Consider the following 15,828-nt stretch of genomic DNA (forward strand, 5'->3'; position numbering starts at 1 on the left):
TGCCTGTACATTTCACTGGATTCCTGTAGGAATCTGTGACCTGAAAAAGGGTAAGAACCCCTTGTTTAATTCATTTTTTAAATCTGTGTTTGCTCCTAGGTTTTTTGTTTCGTCTCAAATGAAAGATCCAAACAGATAACCAGAAATATGAGCTTCTTTATACAGCCCTTGACTATTTAACTGTAGCATCTTTTTTCTCTCTCTTCAAATTTTTCAAATCCCAGAGGTGGTGTTTTTCTCTCTTTCAGTAGTCTAGAAGCAGTGATGGAGTTGTTCGTAGTACCATCATGTTAAGGAAGAAGATGAGGTGTTTTGTTCTTTCAAACAGGAGGTTACCAAAAAGACAAACTTTGTAGCTTCTTAACACCTAAGCCTCTTGAAACTTACTGTTTTCTCACTTCTATGTAACTGAGGGATTTTTATTGGAGGATGGAGAACAGTTTCAATTTCCAGTCAAATACTTGTGAATCTAGGCTAAATGGTCTTTTGTTTGGAAAATAGTAAGCAAACTCAAGTTCATTTCTGCTCAGATATTGTTGGGTTTTGGAAACTTTTTTGTTTTGTTTTATATTTAGGCACTGCTTTAGTTAATACATTACTCTCAGTTTTCTGTGGCTAGGTCAGTAGATTCAGAGGCAGGGCTAACAAAATATCAGTGTTTGTGTTTAGGGTTTTTTTTTCCCCACTTTAAAATTTTAATTGTGTTAATCCAAATGTGATGATATGCAAAACAGAGTTCCTTAAGCCAGTTAATCATTGTGAACGTGAATTCTCTTCTGCAGAGAAGCTGAAACAGACTCAATTAGTCTTCATTTTGAGTATTCCCCCTCAAGTTCACTAGATTTAGACTTTCATAAGTCCAATACCATACCATTGGAGCACTAGCATTTTTCTTCCCAGCAACAATATTTATGGTACTCCACTGATAATCAGTTACCACCTCCACATTCAGTCCACTTAGGGCCATGTCTGTATATTTTTAAAAATAGCCTGAAAGAGTTATATGGGCATTGCCAGCAAAGATTGCATGTCAGTAATTGACTAATGTAAGTAAAAACCATCCTTTCATAACCCACTTCTTGCATAGCGGATGCCACTATAGAAGAAACAATTTGAAGTTCAAATAGATTTCCCTGGCCCCAAGAGCTGAAATGCTTCAGGGTGATTTCAAATGTAGGCAAACATATTGAATTAATTGAAATACTCTAAGACATACTTTCCCAGCATCTTCAGAATCTATCTGTAATTAATCATTTGCTTTTTAATACTAAGTGTATGGCAAATAAACCATTTGAAGTTTTTAAAAACTAAAATTTTCTCTCTATAATACAGTGATTTCCACTTTTAATTATAGCTGATATGGTCACTAACAGTTAGTAAATATTTTTGACATTTCTCAAATTGGGTTTTTGTCAAAGGTACCATGAAGTACTGTTACATTTTACAGCTTAGAGTATAACAGCAGTGGTATTTTTTAGCTATGCTTCAAAAACATCTAAATGAGATGTTAGAAAGTTTACTTAGAAAGTTTACTTAGCCGTAAAGGAATGGGCCTTTTTATTCCCTGAAGTTTTCAAAATACTGCATTGAAATTTTGATCTATGTGTGAAATACATAGTGTTTGTACATGTCAGCATTTCAAAACTCCTTCTAGCAAGACTGGATATCATTATCAATGGCCTATTAGAAGTTTATTCCCACTCACTCGGCTGACAGGCTAGAACTTGTGTCTTGAAACAGCAGGGTGCTTCAGACTGGATTTTTATTTTCTTCATTATTGTTATCAGGGACTTGAGTTGGTCAGCCTTAAATGGAGGCAGCTATTTTAACGGCTTCACCCTTTGAAAGGACTAGAGGAGACTTTTACATAACAAGGCCAGGGTGATGATACGCTTTCTGATAACAGACAAAACAACTGTCTAGATTACTGCAAGCATTTTACCAACTTCTCATGATTATCTGCATTGCATACTTCCCCGTGTAACCTCTACTTCCTTCTTCCCATTTTCTTCTTCTCTTGCCTTGGTTCCTTGGCCTTTTCCTGAATGGAAGTCTCGAAAACGGAAATGGCCGGATCAAACTCCCGAGTGTGCTGAGGAGCAGGATCATTAAAAAACCTCAAAAAAGGCATTGTGGTTTAGTCCTGACCCTTCCTCCGAAGGGCTTTTAGCCACTAGCTGCAGTGTGGTTTGGGTCTTTATGAAGGCTGTGAGTCTGGGGGAGAGTGCCGAAACTGAGTATCATATAGCGCCCCATTAGAAGTCTCAGTTTCAGGACAACCTGTCATACCTTTTGTGTGGGTTTCTTTGGGCGAGGGTGGCGCTTCATCCAATACGATTTTCAGCTTGGAGGGCCCAGAGCAGGCAGAGGCTGGCTGACACATGCTGTTCATTTTCACATAGCTCCCCCAGGCCTCTGAGGTAATCAAAACCCTTTGTGTCTCATGTTCTTCCACACCTTGGAGAGTTTCAATAAAAAGCAGCATGCTGTCACTGTGGATTTTCCACCAGATATTAAGAAATGAATCCTGATCCTCAGTGGCTGAGGCTGAACCATCTTCAAAGATTAGTTCAGTCTGATGGGTGTATTTATAGATTCAGTGCTTTGTGGACCTCCCCGCAAATGCCCTGCTTTTGCATTAGAGCCCAATCATTTGAAGGCAGATTGTAGGTGTAGGCTACTGCTCAGTTTAGATAAATGCCAACTGTTTGTTAATATCTGCAATTCATCAGTTACTGAAGAAACTGTTCAGTAAGCCCTGATAGGCCTGACAAAGCTGCTGTAGTCTGTTGCATGTTGCAACAGGAGATCATGCATTTCAGGCGACAGTTGGAAGACACATAGACCGCCAATAGGAGTAATCTAGCCATCTGGAATCTGAGGCTGTCGAAAATTCTTCCCTATGAAACAGCTCATCAGTATTGAACAGCACCAGTTTACTCATATCCACGAAGACACACTTTCTGTGATGAGGGAGGACCCATCAGTGAAGCTTAAGGGTAACCCTGAGCTGGGGACTTTTCAGAAAGTCCAGATCGACATAGCACCATCTATCAGATTCCCCCTGGTTACCTTATTAGATACTCTGCAGAGGACAGTCCTCAGGATCGAAACTTGAGATGTGAGCAGAGCCACCAGTGTCCCGGTTGCCCTGTGACCGCTCAAAGATTGCCCTAGAAGTAGGGCTCCTTGGCAGTAAACACCCTCGGTAGCAAGTGTGACAAAGTTGTGGTCTGTCACATATGTGGTCTAAAGGCCTTGTGGGATGGTGGGCATGAAGGGAATGGTCTGTTGAGGCCAAACTGAGCAGAGTTGCCACTTCTGGGGGCCGACAGGCCCTGCGCTGATTTCCCTGCCTTTGGCTGCACCACTGCTCTCCTGGTGCTGGCCCTCCACCCTGGGCCTCTGAACTATGTTCTGTTCACTTGCTTAATCTGATTGTTTTAAATGATTGGTAGGGGCTTCCCCCCCCCGCCTTTTTGAAAACTGATCAGTCTCTCAAAGACTAATTTATGAATTCCTGCTAAAATCATATTTTTAGATGGCTAGTTGGGTATTCTCATTCTGTGTGGTCTTATTAGCTGACTAAGGTAATGTTTGAAAATTAAGTGTTTTCTCAAGCCACCCTGGCTTGGCTGCTTTGGGGAGGTACCAATAACAGTTGTTTACCATGAGCTGAATTTTTCTTAATTTTATATTACTGGAGATTTCTATCATGTTGCGGTTAAATAATACTTGGGGCAGATTTTTAAGTAGCCTGGAGATCTCCTGCTTTGTTGCTGTTGCCGTGTATCTTATCTTGCTCACAGACTTGCTTGCTCTGGTATTGGTTTGTTGCCTGATGCCTCAACAAGCTTTGTTTTTGGTCTGTTCACAGGAAAGAGAGCGATAAAGAAAAAACATTAACTGACCTCAGATAATCAGTATAATAATGTAGCTCATTAGTCATCTTGAGTGCCCATTATTAATGCAAGCCACTTTTTCCTCTCATGAGTTAGGCTTAAAATGTCAATGTTGTCTTTTTTTAAACTGTTAAACTAGATTGGTCAGAGTACCTGTAGAAACAATCAGAGAAACTAGCCTTAAAGTGTTAAAGGCCTGTTACTGAGTCCTGTGGAGTAGATTCTTTTATCTCACGATTTAAAAAAAAATCAATTCAAGAAGTTAATTATTACATTTTATGTTGAAAGATCTGAAAAACAGATGCTTAAATATACTTTTTATCTTACTGAACTATATAAAGTTTAAATTTGATTTTTAACATGTAGCATCCAGGAGAGTTTGTATCTCATAATTTCAGTCTCTTCTCAGGCAAATTGGAATTTATTTTTATTGCCAGTTTTCATCTGTGCTTGAACTTATTTAAAATCAGGTTAAAAGCAAGGTTTATAAATGGGTACTTTTTTTTTTTTTTTTTTTTTTTACAACTTGGGCAATTATTTTTAACCATTTTACCTTCAAGTGGAATGTTCTTCCCCATTCCAGATGACACTGGGAGGACTTTCTTCACCTTGATCTCTTTTTACACTTCCTAGTTAATATTTCACAGCAACCCATTTAAGGATGTCCCTCAGAGATTGAACAGCTTCTATGGAGTAATCAGGGAAGTGTTCATTTGATTTTACTATTTAGGATTTTATTTATTGATCAGTTGTTGGCGCATAGAAATGCCGACAGTAGTTTTCATTAAAATTTCCCCATATTTGGGATTCTGAGGAGCTGAGAGTATCATTTAAGGAACAAGGGTGTTTGGAAAAGGGTTTGTTGCTCACCGTTAATCATTTAGTGGCGAATTAGTTTAGTATATGAAAGATTGAAAGAGGCAGTAGTACCCTAGAATTTCCTTCCCTCTACTTACTGCACTCTTTGGAATGTGTAGCATTGTATGTTAATGCCCTGGAGAATGGTTAGAAGCTTGGAAAATGTGTAGAAGTCTGATCATTTTGCCTTTTTTTCTCCCTTTGGGGCAGTGCTGAGAAAAGTACTGAGGGAGCGGGGGTGGGGTTTGGATTATTTGTTGCTTCAGTAAAGAGTAATTGGGAGTTGGGGTTGGTTTTTACTTAAAGGGGGGAAGTTCTTAGCCCATGTGTGCTTGTAATGCATCATCCAGCATCTGTATTTGTGTTCTTGAAAGTAACTGGTCTAAGTTGATGCTAAAAGAAATCTTTTTATGTCTCATCTCTTTAGCAGGGGGAGCGATCTCAGAACTGTTATGAAGGCCCTTGAAGTTCTTTGTTCTTCCCTACTTTGCCATCGTGTGGCCTCTGGACACTGTGGTCAGTCATTTGAGATTGACTTTAATTTAAAACAAAGGCCTCTGTCTTCCACCCAGGAGGTGGAAGGAGTGAATTTTATGTTTGAATGAAGAATTGAATTAAGGAAGAAGAATATATGTCCCCTTCCCTTTCAAGCATAAGTCCAAATAGGCTCTCAGGAATGAGGATTTGTGAAGACATCAAACAGGAGTTTTGACTCATTTAAACGTCAATGCTTGTTATGTTGCTGGAGAAGAGATTCCTGTTTTGCTTGTCTGTCTTTACTGTACCCAGCACCATTTCGGCCTGTCATTTCCTATCTCCTACTTGCCTTCCCTCCACAGTGCACGTCCTTGAGTGACTTGTTCTTATCTGAAACTTTGCTGCCTGTATCCTAGAAAAACTTCTGTTGCACATTCTTTCTTCCATTTTTAAACTTACCCACTCACCAGATACCTCCTATATTTCCATATTGTATTACAAAGATGGGCAGAAAAGAAAGTGCTGGAAAGATTTCAAATTTTCCAAAAGCAAAGAAAGATAAGAAAGGCCCCCTCTTTGTTCACATACTGTAACATTTTGCTCCAGAAGTTGAGCTATAAGAGGGTCAGGTTTCTCTTTGTATCCTTTTCATTGCATGTTTCCCTCCAGTATTGGTTCATTCTCATTAATCATGGTTTTTGAAGATAGCTAGTTCATTTGTCTCCAGCAAAGAATCATCAGTAGTTTATATTGCTTTACCTGTACTGGCTTCCAGAGCCAGAAACAAACCGAGGTGTCTCTCAGCAGACTTCTTTTTTACTGGGGGTGGGGGAATCTATGCAAGGACTAAAATAAAACCGTCCAAAATCAAAGCAATGACAACACAGTTCAAATAAAAAAATCTAAGAACCTTTTTTTTTTATCATTGCTCGTGGACATCTGTCCTTCCCATCAGTCATTGCATTTCCCCTCCTTGTATCCATACCCCTTTTCCTTCCTACATGTTTCCAGTCACTTCCTTTCTGTGAAAGGTTGCTTAGCTTTTTAAAAAAAAATTTTAATTTTTGCTTTTGCTGTTCTTTGTATAAAAAGTAGCAGGTTGGATGGATGTGTACACTAGGTGTTTGAAATTCTCTGAAAATCCAGAGTGAAGAGACCAGGTGTGGAGGGGCCTCTCCAGCCTCTCTTGAGCAGAGCTTTGAGCTGACTGGAAGTGCTTAATCTGGATCATCATTTTCACAGTATTTTCAAAGGAGAGTTAAACACTGTGCTTGTTGGGAAATCTCTGTCAGTTGGTGGTTGCTCCGATAGGTAGCCAAACGAGGTGATTGCCTTTTGGATTTTAGCATAGAAATCAAAGTAGAACACATCAACAAGAGCCTCTTCCATTCCACCTTTAGAACCAAAACGTTCAGTAGTTGAAGCAAGAGCTCTCCCTGAGTCAGTGGCAAAATGTCTATATTTTTAGATGCCACTGCTTTTTCCTCAGATGCTCATTTTGTGAATTTCATTTCCTGTTTCATATTAGACCAGTGGTTGAGATTGGTAGGTGGGTCACGAGACATGTTTTTGTTTTGCAGACATTATTTCCGTTTTGTTTCTCTTTGTACTGTACAGTGCAGTAGTATGCAAACTGTGTGATACAAGAGGTTTCTGCCTTATTTCCACATGCAGAGTAGCTGGGTGTCCTCTGCCTGAACGTTGGGATGTTCCAGCTCTGTCCACCTCCTAAACCGGCTGCTGAGAAAGTCAACTTCAGCCACGTCAGAGTGTCTCTGGCAGCAGCTCCTAATAATTATTTATGCTTTTGGAATTTTTTTCAGCTCCTAAAACCTTCTGTCTATTTCAGTTTGATTTTCTCGATTTGTACAATATATGCATATTCTTTTTCCCTTTTGTCACCTGCCCACCCCCCAGTGTTTTGTTTTCTAATGTTCTGTAGTTTTGTACGAGATGAGACTTAGCCTTGGGTACTTCTTGCTGAAGCTTTAATGCTTTGTAAATAAAATCTGATGTTTATTAAAGAACAGGTGTAGGTGTGTGTTTGTAGACACTGATCACTTCTGAAAGTCACCGGCCACTTCACTCTGTACAACAGAAAATGCAGCTTACTTTGTTGATATTAGATCTTCTCCGTGTAGAAATAACAGCTGGAAAGGCTAAGGAGTGGCCAGGTAGTCCAGATACCTGCCTTTGGACAAGAATATAAATAAACAATTCAAGCAAAAAGTTAGTGAAAAAAGGATCATGTAGGAATGCCCTCTCTTCCAATTCCTTAGCTCGGTAAGTGTATAACTATTCTGTAGAGGCCTCAGTGCTAGGAGACATTGTGGAGCTTACAGAAACCCTTGCCAGGAAGTTCCTGCCTTCCAAGGACCTTTCTTAAAGTGTAAGTACAGATAAATTCCTCTTCATTAGCACTTTTTCTCCCTAGATTAAATAGCCTTGAAATCCATCGAATACTTATTGTCTCCTGAAGAATAAGATGTTTCATAAAGTCTATTTAAGTCTTTGATTTTAATCATCTCCAAATCTGAGTGTCTACTTATTAATCCTGTTATGTGACTGAGAATCTTTTTTGACATCATAGCTGTTGCATAGCAACTTTGACCCAAGTGAATGATGAGCTCCTTTCTCGTTCTGTGGGGTTGGGGGGACTGGACTGAGAGTCAGGAAGAATTATGTATCCTCTCCCCCAGAATATATCTTCGGTACCCTTGGGAAGGAAGAGTGCCTAGAAGTGGGAGAGGAGCTGCATTTAACATCGCCTGTCTTGCTGCTAAGCATTGATTCTAAAAGCCCGTTTGGCCCTTGCCTTCGTGAATTTTCATTTCTTTTTAAAATTCCTTACACACTTTACAAAGTGTTTTCATGTACAGTTTATCACTTTTGATGCTCAAATTGACCTTCCTGAAATAGGCAAGGAGGTCTTAATTTACAAAGGAGGAAACAAATTCAGGAAGGGTAAATCACTTGCCTCTCAGTCCAGAGTTCTTAATCCTTTTTATAGAAGGTTTAGGAGCATTTAAAGTTAATAATAACTTAATTCAAGTTAATCCTCTCTTTTTTTTTTTAGACTTGGTATTTGATTTCTTATTTGGGCAGATTTAGCTGGTATTTTGAAACCTTTGAATTCAGAGCCTACAACTTGGAGGGGAGGGGACAGGGTGAGGAATGGTACAGCTTTACTATGCATTGAGGTAATTTGGAAATTCACTTCAGCTTCTGAAGTCTTTTCATCTTTGTTTCCCAAGAGGTGGATTTAAATGCATTGAAAGGATGGGAAAAGAATGAAGACTGGTAAGGTGGTTGTTAACAAGTAGTGATAGTAAAGCAACAACCTTGTGACACTTTTTCTGCCGTGTGGCCTCACCTGTTAATAAGGACTGGACTTTTATTAAGTTGTATTGTTTTATTGACAATGCATGCATCATATCTTTCGACTTCGAAGGCTCTCTCATGTCAAAGGAATTAAATTATGTTGTGGAGGATTTAGCTGGAACACGTCGGGTGTTGGCTGAGGGTGGTGAAATGCCTATTAAGACATGAAGACTTTGGCCACTAGTTTCATCCTTGGGAACCTGGTGTTGGCCTTCTATCTACCTTTGGTGGTGACTTTACTTAAAACACTGGCCATTCCTGAGAAACTGCAAGAAGCTGTGGGGAAAGTTATTGTCAATGCCACAACCTGTACTGTCACCTGTGGCCTTGGCTATAAGGAGGAGACCGTCTGTGAGGTCGGCCCTGATGGAGTGAGAAGGAAGTGTAAGTCTCAGCGCTTGGAATGTCTGACCAACTGGATCTGTGGAATGCTCCATTTCACCGTTCTCATAGGGCAGGAATTTAAGCTGAGCTGTCTGAGTTCAGACATCCTGGAGGTTGGACAGGAAGCTTTCCGATTCACCTGGAGACTTGCTCGGGGTATCATCTCAACTGATGATGAAGTCTTCAAACCCTTCCGAGCCAGTTTCCACTTTATAAAGTTTCAGTCCGCTCAGGAGTATGACTCTGGGACCTACCGGTGTGATGTGCAGCTGTTAAAAAACTTGAGACTTGTCAAGAGGCTCTATTTCGGGCTGAGGGTCCTTCCTCCTAACTTGGTGAACCTGAATTTCCATCAGTCCCTTACTGAGGATCAGAAGTTAATAGATGAGGGCCTGGAAGTGAATCTGGACAACTATTCCAGGCCTCAGCGCCCACCGTGGAAAAAGAAGGTGACCATAGCTGTGGGGATAGGAATTGCCAGTGGTGTGACTGGTGGCGTGTTGGTGAGCATCGCCCTGTGCGGTGGACTGAGGGTGATCCACAGCAGTGCCATCCTTGAGACCTTACAAACCTTGCTGCCGAAGGGCTGGCTGCTCAGGAAGCCAAACTAGCTTTTCAGGGGAGTGTTCTGCCTGCCTGATTGTGGATTAACTAAGAGGGGGGCTTCCACTACCAAAGGAGTGAGTGGGGGTTGTGATGCGGGGCAACATCATGGTAGCTGTGGGCAATATTCCCTAATTCTGTGTCCCAGATGGATCTCTTCCAGATCTTCCCTGCCCACTAGGTACCCAGGAAACCTGACTGCAGGCATCTCCCTGCTCCTGGGAAGAGTTCTGTCTTCCGAGTTTGCATTCATTTTCTACCCTTTACAACTTGTATGCCCCCGTACCTTGATCTCCCTTCTGAGCAGTATAATCATGGAGAAGGATATAATAGCTTTTCTAGTGAAAGTGTCTTTTTCCTCTTCAATAAAGACGATTCCCAGTAGCTGTTTGGAAACCTAACCTTTTCTGCCCTTTAGTTTAAAATTTCTTGCAGTTGTTTAAATTGTCCCATAATCAGTCTGGTTTGGGGTTAAACTTACACCAGCGTTTTTAGAATAGACATCGAACATATCGCTTTGTTGGGGGCATATGCCCATTTGTGGCAGAGCCAAGGGTGTTAGTAATGACTTCTGACTCAGGTGTGTAAGAGACAGTCACTAAATGTTAATAAATTATTTGCACCCCTTATACACTCCCAGGTGAAACCTTTGTGCTCAGTGCTAAGTTGAATTCCCGGTGAAACACTGGATTCTTCAGCTGGTAGATTGCCCCTGAACAGTTCCTAGGCTTGCTCCCTGTTCCTGTCCTTCTAGCTCTTTCAGTGCCCTGAAGCTTGTGCTGCTGGAGGTTTCTTACAGCAGCCAAGGCCCCATAACGGAGGACTAGTACCTTCCTTCCTCAACAGGAAATCCAATCTTAAGACCTTCAGAGGCCATTCAGACTGTGTCTGAGGTAATTGGCTTGGCTTGTGGAACTATCAGGGAAATTGCTCTTGGGCCGCCAGCTGAGCTAATTCTATATGAGAGAATTAGCATTTCTTCCCCTCACTTTTTTCTCAGCACAGAGGAAGTAGCAGAAACAAGACTTGGACCAGTGGTTATCTTCTCTGGCCGTGTGTCTGAATCACCCGAATGAGCTTTTGAAAAGATTCCTGAGCCCTAACCTGAGGACGCTAATTCAATTTAAATTATGACCAGTGGATCTCTGTTATTTCTTCTATTTTATATTTAAAAAAAAAGTCCAACCTATAGAAAAGTTGAAAGAAAGGTTTGATGACATCCACAGACCCTTTAACTGGATTCACCGATTGCAAACGTTTTGCTCCAGTTCTCTTCCTCTCTAAATACATATTGATTTTTTGTGAAGCACTTGAAAGCTAGTCACAGACATTGTGACCTTTTACCCCTAAATCATGTATGCATCGCCTAATAAGGACATTCACCTGTATAACTACAGTGACTTCATCACACTAACAGTTTCCTAATCTTACAAATAGTTGATACTTCGTTTCTCCCAATTTCTAAAATCTTAGAACTTTTAACTTAATGTTTGATGTAGGATCAAATGAAGGTTCACGTATTACATTTGATTATTATTTCTCTTAAGTCTTATTTTACAACAGATCCCCCACTTTTCTTTTTTTTCATGACATTCACATTGAAGAGGCCATTTGTCCTGCATAGTGTCCCACAATTATTTCCTCATGATTAGATTCCTGAGGAATGAATCTTAAACATTTTTGACAAGAGCCCAACGAAAATAATATGTACTTATTGCATGACCTCGGGAGGCACAATGTCAGGGTGACCCATGGTTGATGATAAGCTTGATCGTTTGGTTAAGGTGGTGACTGCCAGATCCCTCCAGTGGTGTACCTGTATATGTTTTCCTTTTGTAACCTGTGGGGTGATGCTTTGTGATTATCTGGTTTCTAAAAAACGTTCACAAGCGTTTTAGAATCCATCCATGGTCTTTGCCTTATTATTACGTGCTGGGGATTGCAAAATGATGGATTCTTTAAATTCATTTTTGTATTTATTACCCTGCGTTTTTCTGTACAGAAATGCTATTCTTTTTATTCTTCTGACGTTTCAATGAATTCTCTTTTTTATTCAGTGAATTATATATAATCCATCACTGTTGTCATATTTTTGCTGTTCAGATTGTTCCCAGTTTTGGCCAGAAGTCCCTTCAAGCCAACTCCTTCGTCCTTTTGGTGTGGCCCCACTTGACTTTGAGCATGTCCTTGCTACAGCAAGATGCCTCAGACGCACATTTGGACTTTTCCTTTCTCCAAACCTGAATCTCCAAGGGAGATTCTCCGAGGGACTGTGTTTCTCCAAGGGGCTCTTGTTCCTTTTAGTGGGGGAAGTAGTATTTAGAAACCATGGTCTGGGTGCTAGGTGTGCTCATTGCCACTGGGGAGTCCCTGCTTCTAGGCTGTTTGAGTGTCCTAGGTATATGTAAATCATGAGTTCAGAAGCATCTTTGTTTTTCGGAAGTTTTGTAGGTAATTCTCATATAGAGCGAAGGTTGGGAACCACTGGCTTAGACTCATGCATAGGGAGTCTTTAACTATTGCTCTTATTTTGAAAAGATCTTAAAATTTCCACACACCCTTTCACCCATTCTCTCTACCTCAGATAGGATGTTACTCAGAAGACCTGTCGTGTTCCTGCTATTGACTGTGTAATGGAGCAAAAGCTAACTGAGCCTTGTCTTTGAAACACGATTGTGAGGATCAAGTGAGATCCTGTGAGTAAAACGTCTCTGTAAACTGTGAAGGACCAGACATGCATGAGTTGGGAAATGTCACTAATGAAGCTCATTACTTCAGACTTGGACACTTTGCTGAAGCAGTCAGGAGAGAGCCTACTCTGCTTTGAGAGAGGACTGTAAACCATTAATATTACATTGCCGAGGAGGGAGAAGGGTTGAGGGGGTACAGTGTTTCCCGTTTTACAAATGGAAAGACTGAGACCCAAGAAGAGCTAAATAACTTCTCCAGCATACTGTTGTAAGACGGTAGTCCAACAGGGGATGGAATACTGTACAGCTCGAGGTTTACAGCCCTCTGTGCATTGGGCTCTTGAATTTTGACTCTGAGGATGTGAGGGGATTGAACAGGGAAGAGAACAAAACCCCCTCAGATGTGTTCGTGCAGACCAAAACCCAATTTAGTTCTTTGAATTCTGTGCATGTGGTCTGCCTCTGGAGGATCAAGGAGATGCTGCCTGGACTAAGATTTGGGCTCCAGAGTGGCCAGCGCTCCCGATGAGGCTGTGTGGTAACTACCACTGTCTATGTGGCCCCGTCAGGGGCTCGTTGTCAGCCTGGGCTTCTTGAACAGGCCCCGGGCACACAGCTCAGCACCGAGTAGTGGGGCCTCTGCTCGCCTTGCTTTCCCTCTTCCCTGAAGAAAGCTGTCAGGCTCAGTCAGCACGGAGCCCTACCTGCTTTGCACCAAAAGAATTGAACACTTACACAGCTGCGTAAGTGTATCACGCATCTCAGGTGTAATAGAAGGTGTGATAAATGTTGAGTGCATGGTAGTGTTGCAGCTGGAAAATGTGACTAGAAATTCAAATTCTTTTGGTTGTTGTGAACAGAGGCTAGAGGCACCTTCTCACCAGGTGGGGGTCACTGTGTCTCCGTGGGGAGAAGACTTCCCTTTGGTACTGTTGAGTCAATACAGGTATCCCCCGCTTTTTGAAAGTTCACTTTCCACCACTTTGGTTTTACGAGAAACCTACGTTAGTACCTGTTTTCACTAACTGAAAAGAAATCTGAAGGGTTTTCACTGTTTCAAAAAAAAAGGTAACTGCTTCTTTGCTTTACACCATTTCAGCTTAAGAAAGATTTCATAGGAACACTCTACTTTTGAGGAGCGGGAGAAACCTGTACCTCAGATGTCTTAAAAATCAGGGAAGCTTGGAGCAGTACCATCAGATGAGCACTGTTTACTGCCCATCCTGTTAGGTAAAGCCAGCCAGCCTAGGAGAATGCCTGCTCTGCTGAGGCCTGCCTTAAATTTGCTTGGCCTAATTTTTCTCCCCTCCCAGGACTGAATGAAGCAATATGGACCGTGTGTTGTGACTTCCTTAGAGGTGACTGTGTGAAGGCTGAAGGTGTTGGGTAAAAGCCTAGGGTTAGAGAACAGGACAAGGAGATACTCTTTAGTCTGAGGATAAGAACACCCACAGCTGGTGCCAGCTGCCTCAGCAGGTTGAGAAACCGTCTTTATTTAAGAACTGCCTGCTACCAGAGTCAATAAATAACTACCATTATAAGAAGTGTAAGAGAGACAGACAATAGGTCAGTGGGAGCGGGTCCATTTTAACAAAAACTGAGTTAAGTCAGTGGTCCAGTGGAGCCCCAACCCTTGCCCACCTGTGAGCTTTTCTAAGCTATGCAGGCCCTGGAGGGGGTGGGTCAGTTGGAGTCTGGGGGCCAAAGCAGGGTGCACCCCATCTGAGGGCATGAGGCTTCCTAGGGCTCTGGGGAAAGCTATCAGACCCACTTTTTTTTTCCTCTCCAGTTTCCCTTTGTTGTCCTGCCTTCCCAAAGCCTATGACCATATATACAGCTACCAAGCACCTCTTTCCATGGAGCTCTTTGAAGTTCCTTAAAAGTGCCCATCTAATCCCTCATGCCACTCCAGGAGCCTCTCTGGCAACCTTGCTCATCTCCAGGATGAAGCCCAGGTTAGGTCTGAGCCAGGGAAATAGCTACACCTATGCCTCAAACCCAGGTTTGAGGATACTGCTTATCCCTCCGATACAGAGGAGCCCAGTAGGCTGTTGTATTCTGAGATCAGGAAGCACACAGACCTCTAGACCTCTTGCCCAGGGTAGACTAGCCTGGCTCCTGCGACTGCCAAGAGGCAGCAGTGTATGCTGGGAAAAGAATGCCTGGGGTGAGCCTTGCCCCGTAAATGACTGTGACTGCAGTCACTCCCCCCTGCATGCTGCAGGGCCCCCAGCGGGCAGGAGCTCCAAGACTCTTCCTGTGCTGAGCACCTTTTGATTCCAAGAATCCCAGCCCTGACGGACACTTGCAGCGTCCCCTCCAGTCTTCACCTACCCTAGACCCCCAGACAAACAGCTGTCAGAATTTCTCAGAGGTCCTACAAAAGGAAGAAGCCCCTCAATTAGTCCAGGGTCTCCTTGCAGATGTTTTTTCTGACAGCTCTCCTGTCATTCTATCAAAAAGAGCCCCCCCACCCCATGGCCCTCCTGTTCCCTGGGACCACCTGTATCATTTGATTCCCTGGATGAAAGTAGGTAACCCAATCGCGCTGGGCCCTGAGACTCCACCTGAAGAGAGCTGCCCTCCCCCCAAGGGTGAGGTATACATCTGGGCTGTTGGAGCAACCAGGGCTGAGCAGCCAGGGCTGGGGCAAAGGGCGCTATAGGCTGAGCCCCAACATACGCAGAACGGAGACTCTCCCGAGCCCTGAAGCGCTGCCTGTCCCTAGTCCTCAGGCACTTGCTGGCCACTGAGCTGTAGGGTGAAGTACTGGTTTGTGGCTGTTTCCCCTTGGTTGCCTGTCTGGGGCTTGGCGTGTCAGAGGGGAGAGATCCAGGATCGAGTCGTTACCACAGCAGGAGCGAGCCTCAGCGCATGCGGGCAGTGAAGGTGACAGTCAGTCCTCTTGGGCAGGAAGGGACTCCGAGAAGCTGTCTGATCTCTTCTTCTGCCTCCACACCAGCTCCTGGGCAGCCACGTCACCAACAGGCTGTTCCCCTTCACGTGCCTGCGTGTCCTCAAGCCACCTGCTGTCTTATTCAGTCTTAATCAGCACTCTGCCTGAGTCTTGGCCTGCAGGAACATCCATTTTAGTCCAGCTCTGTGTCCTCCAGACGAGTTCTTCCTGCACGGGGCTTACGTTTTCCTGAGGCTGAGTTCTCCTAGTTAGAAAAACCCTTCCTGGGTTTCCCAGAGGGTCTGTCTGCCTCCACAGAACTAAGACTCTTTGTCGTTCTCTCTTGCCTCAAGCAAGCTTAGGGGCTGCACCGCCAGCTGCATAGGTGAGTCCCTGTGCCAGTCCAGGTCAGCCCTCTCGGCCCAGCATCTAGACACCTGTCCCTTTGCTGCTCCTGCCACAGCCGAGGCAGTGAGGAAAGAATCGGCTGAACCCTGGAAGAAGGTTTTCTACTTTCAGCATCCCCTTTCTGATAGAGCTGGGTACAGGCTAAATCACAGCCATGGGGGACCAGGATGGATGCTAGGCCAAGTTTGGGTCCCTGCAGTGGAAGAATGGTCACTCAGCTGAGCCCCCA

General features: G+C 43.1%; 2 protein-coding genes across 3 annotated transcripts in view; both read left to right on the top strand.

Annotated features, from left to right (window-relative positions):
• Nucleotides 1–7,264, top strand: part of RBBP5 (RB binding protein 5, histone lysine methyltransferase complex subunit) — a 35,787-nt gene extending 28,523 nt beyond the window's left edge. For both annotated transcript variants that reach the window (XM_024751034.1, XM_024751035.1), the window contains exon 14: nt 5,188–7,264. In XM_024751034.1, the coding sequence (XP_024606802.1) occupies nt 5,188–5,216 (29 nt within the window). In that variant the 3' untranslated portion in view covers nt 5,217–7,264. The remainder of the gene's footprint in view (nt 1–5,187) is intronic.
• A 1,270-nt stretch (nt 7,265–8,534) lies between these two features.
• Nucleotides 8,535–10,795, top strand: TMEM81 (transmembrane protein 81). The gene has a single exon (XM_024751103.1). The coding sequence runs from the start codon at nt 8,783–8,785 to the stop codon at nt 9,611–9,613; it is 831 nt and encodes a 276-aa protein (XP_024606871.1). The 5' UTR covers nt 8,535–8,782; the 3' UTR covers nt 9,614–10,795.
• The last annotated feature ends 5,033 nt before the right edge of the window (nt 10,796–15,828 follow it).

This window comes from Neophocaena asiaeorientalis, unplaced genomic scaffold (assembly GCF_003031525.2).
Source record: "Neophocaena asiaeorientalis asiaeorientalis breed wild unplaced genomic scaffold, Neophocaena_asiaeorientalis_V1.1 scaffold67, whole genome shotgun sequence".
In the NCBI taxonomy this organism is placed as follows: domain Eukaryota; kingdom Metazoa; phylum Chordata; class Mammalia; order Artiodactyla; family Phocoenidae; genus Neophocaena; species Neophocaena asiaeorientalis.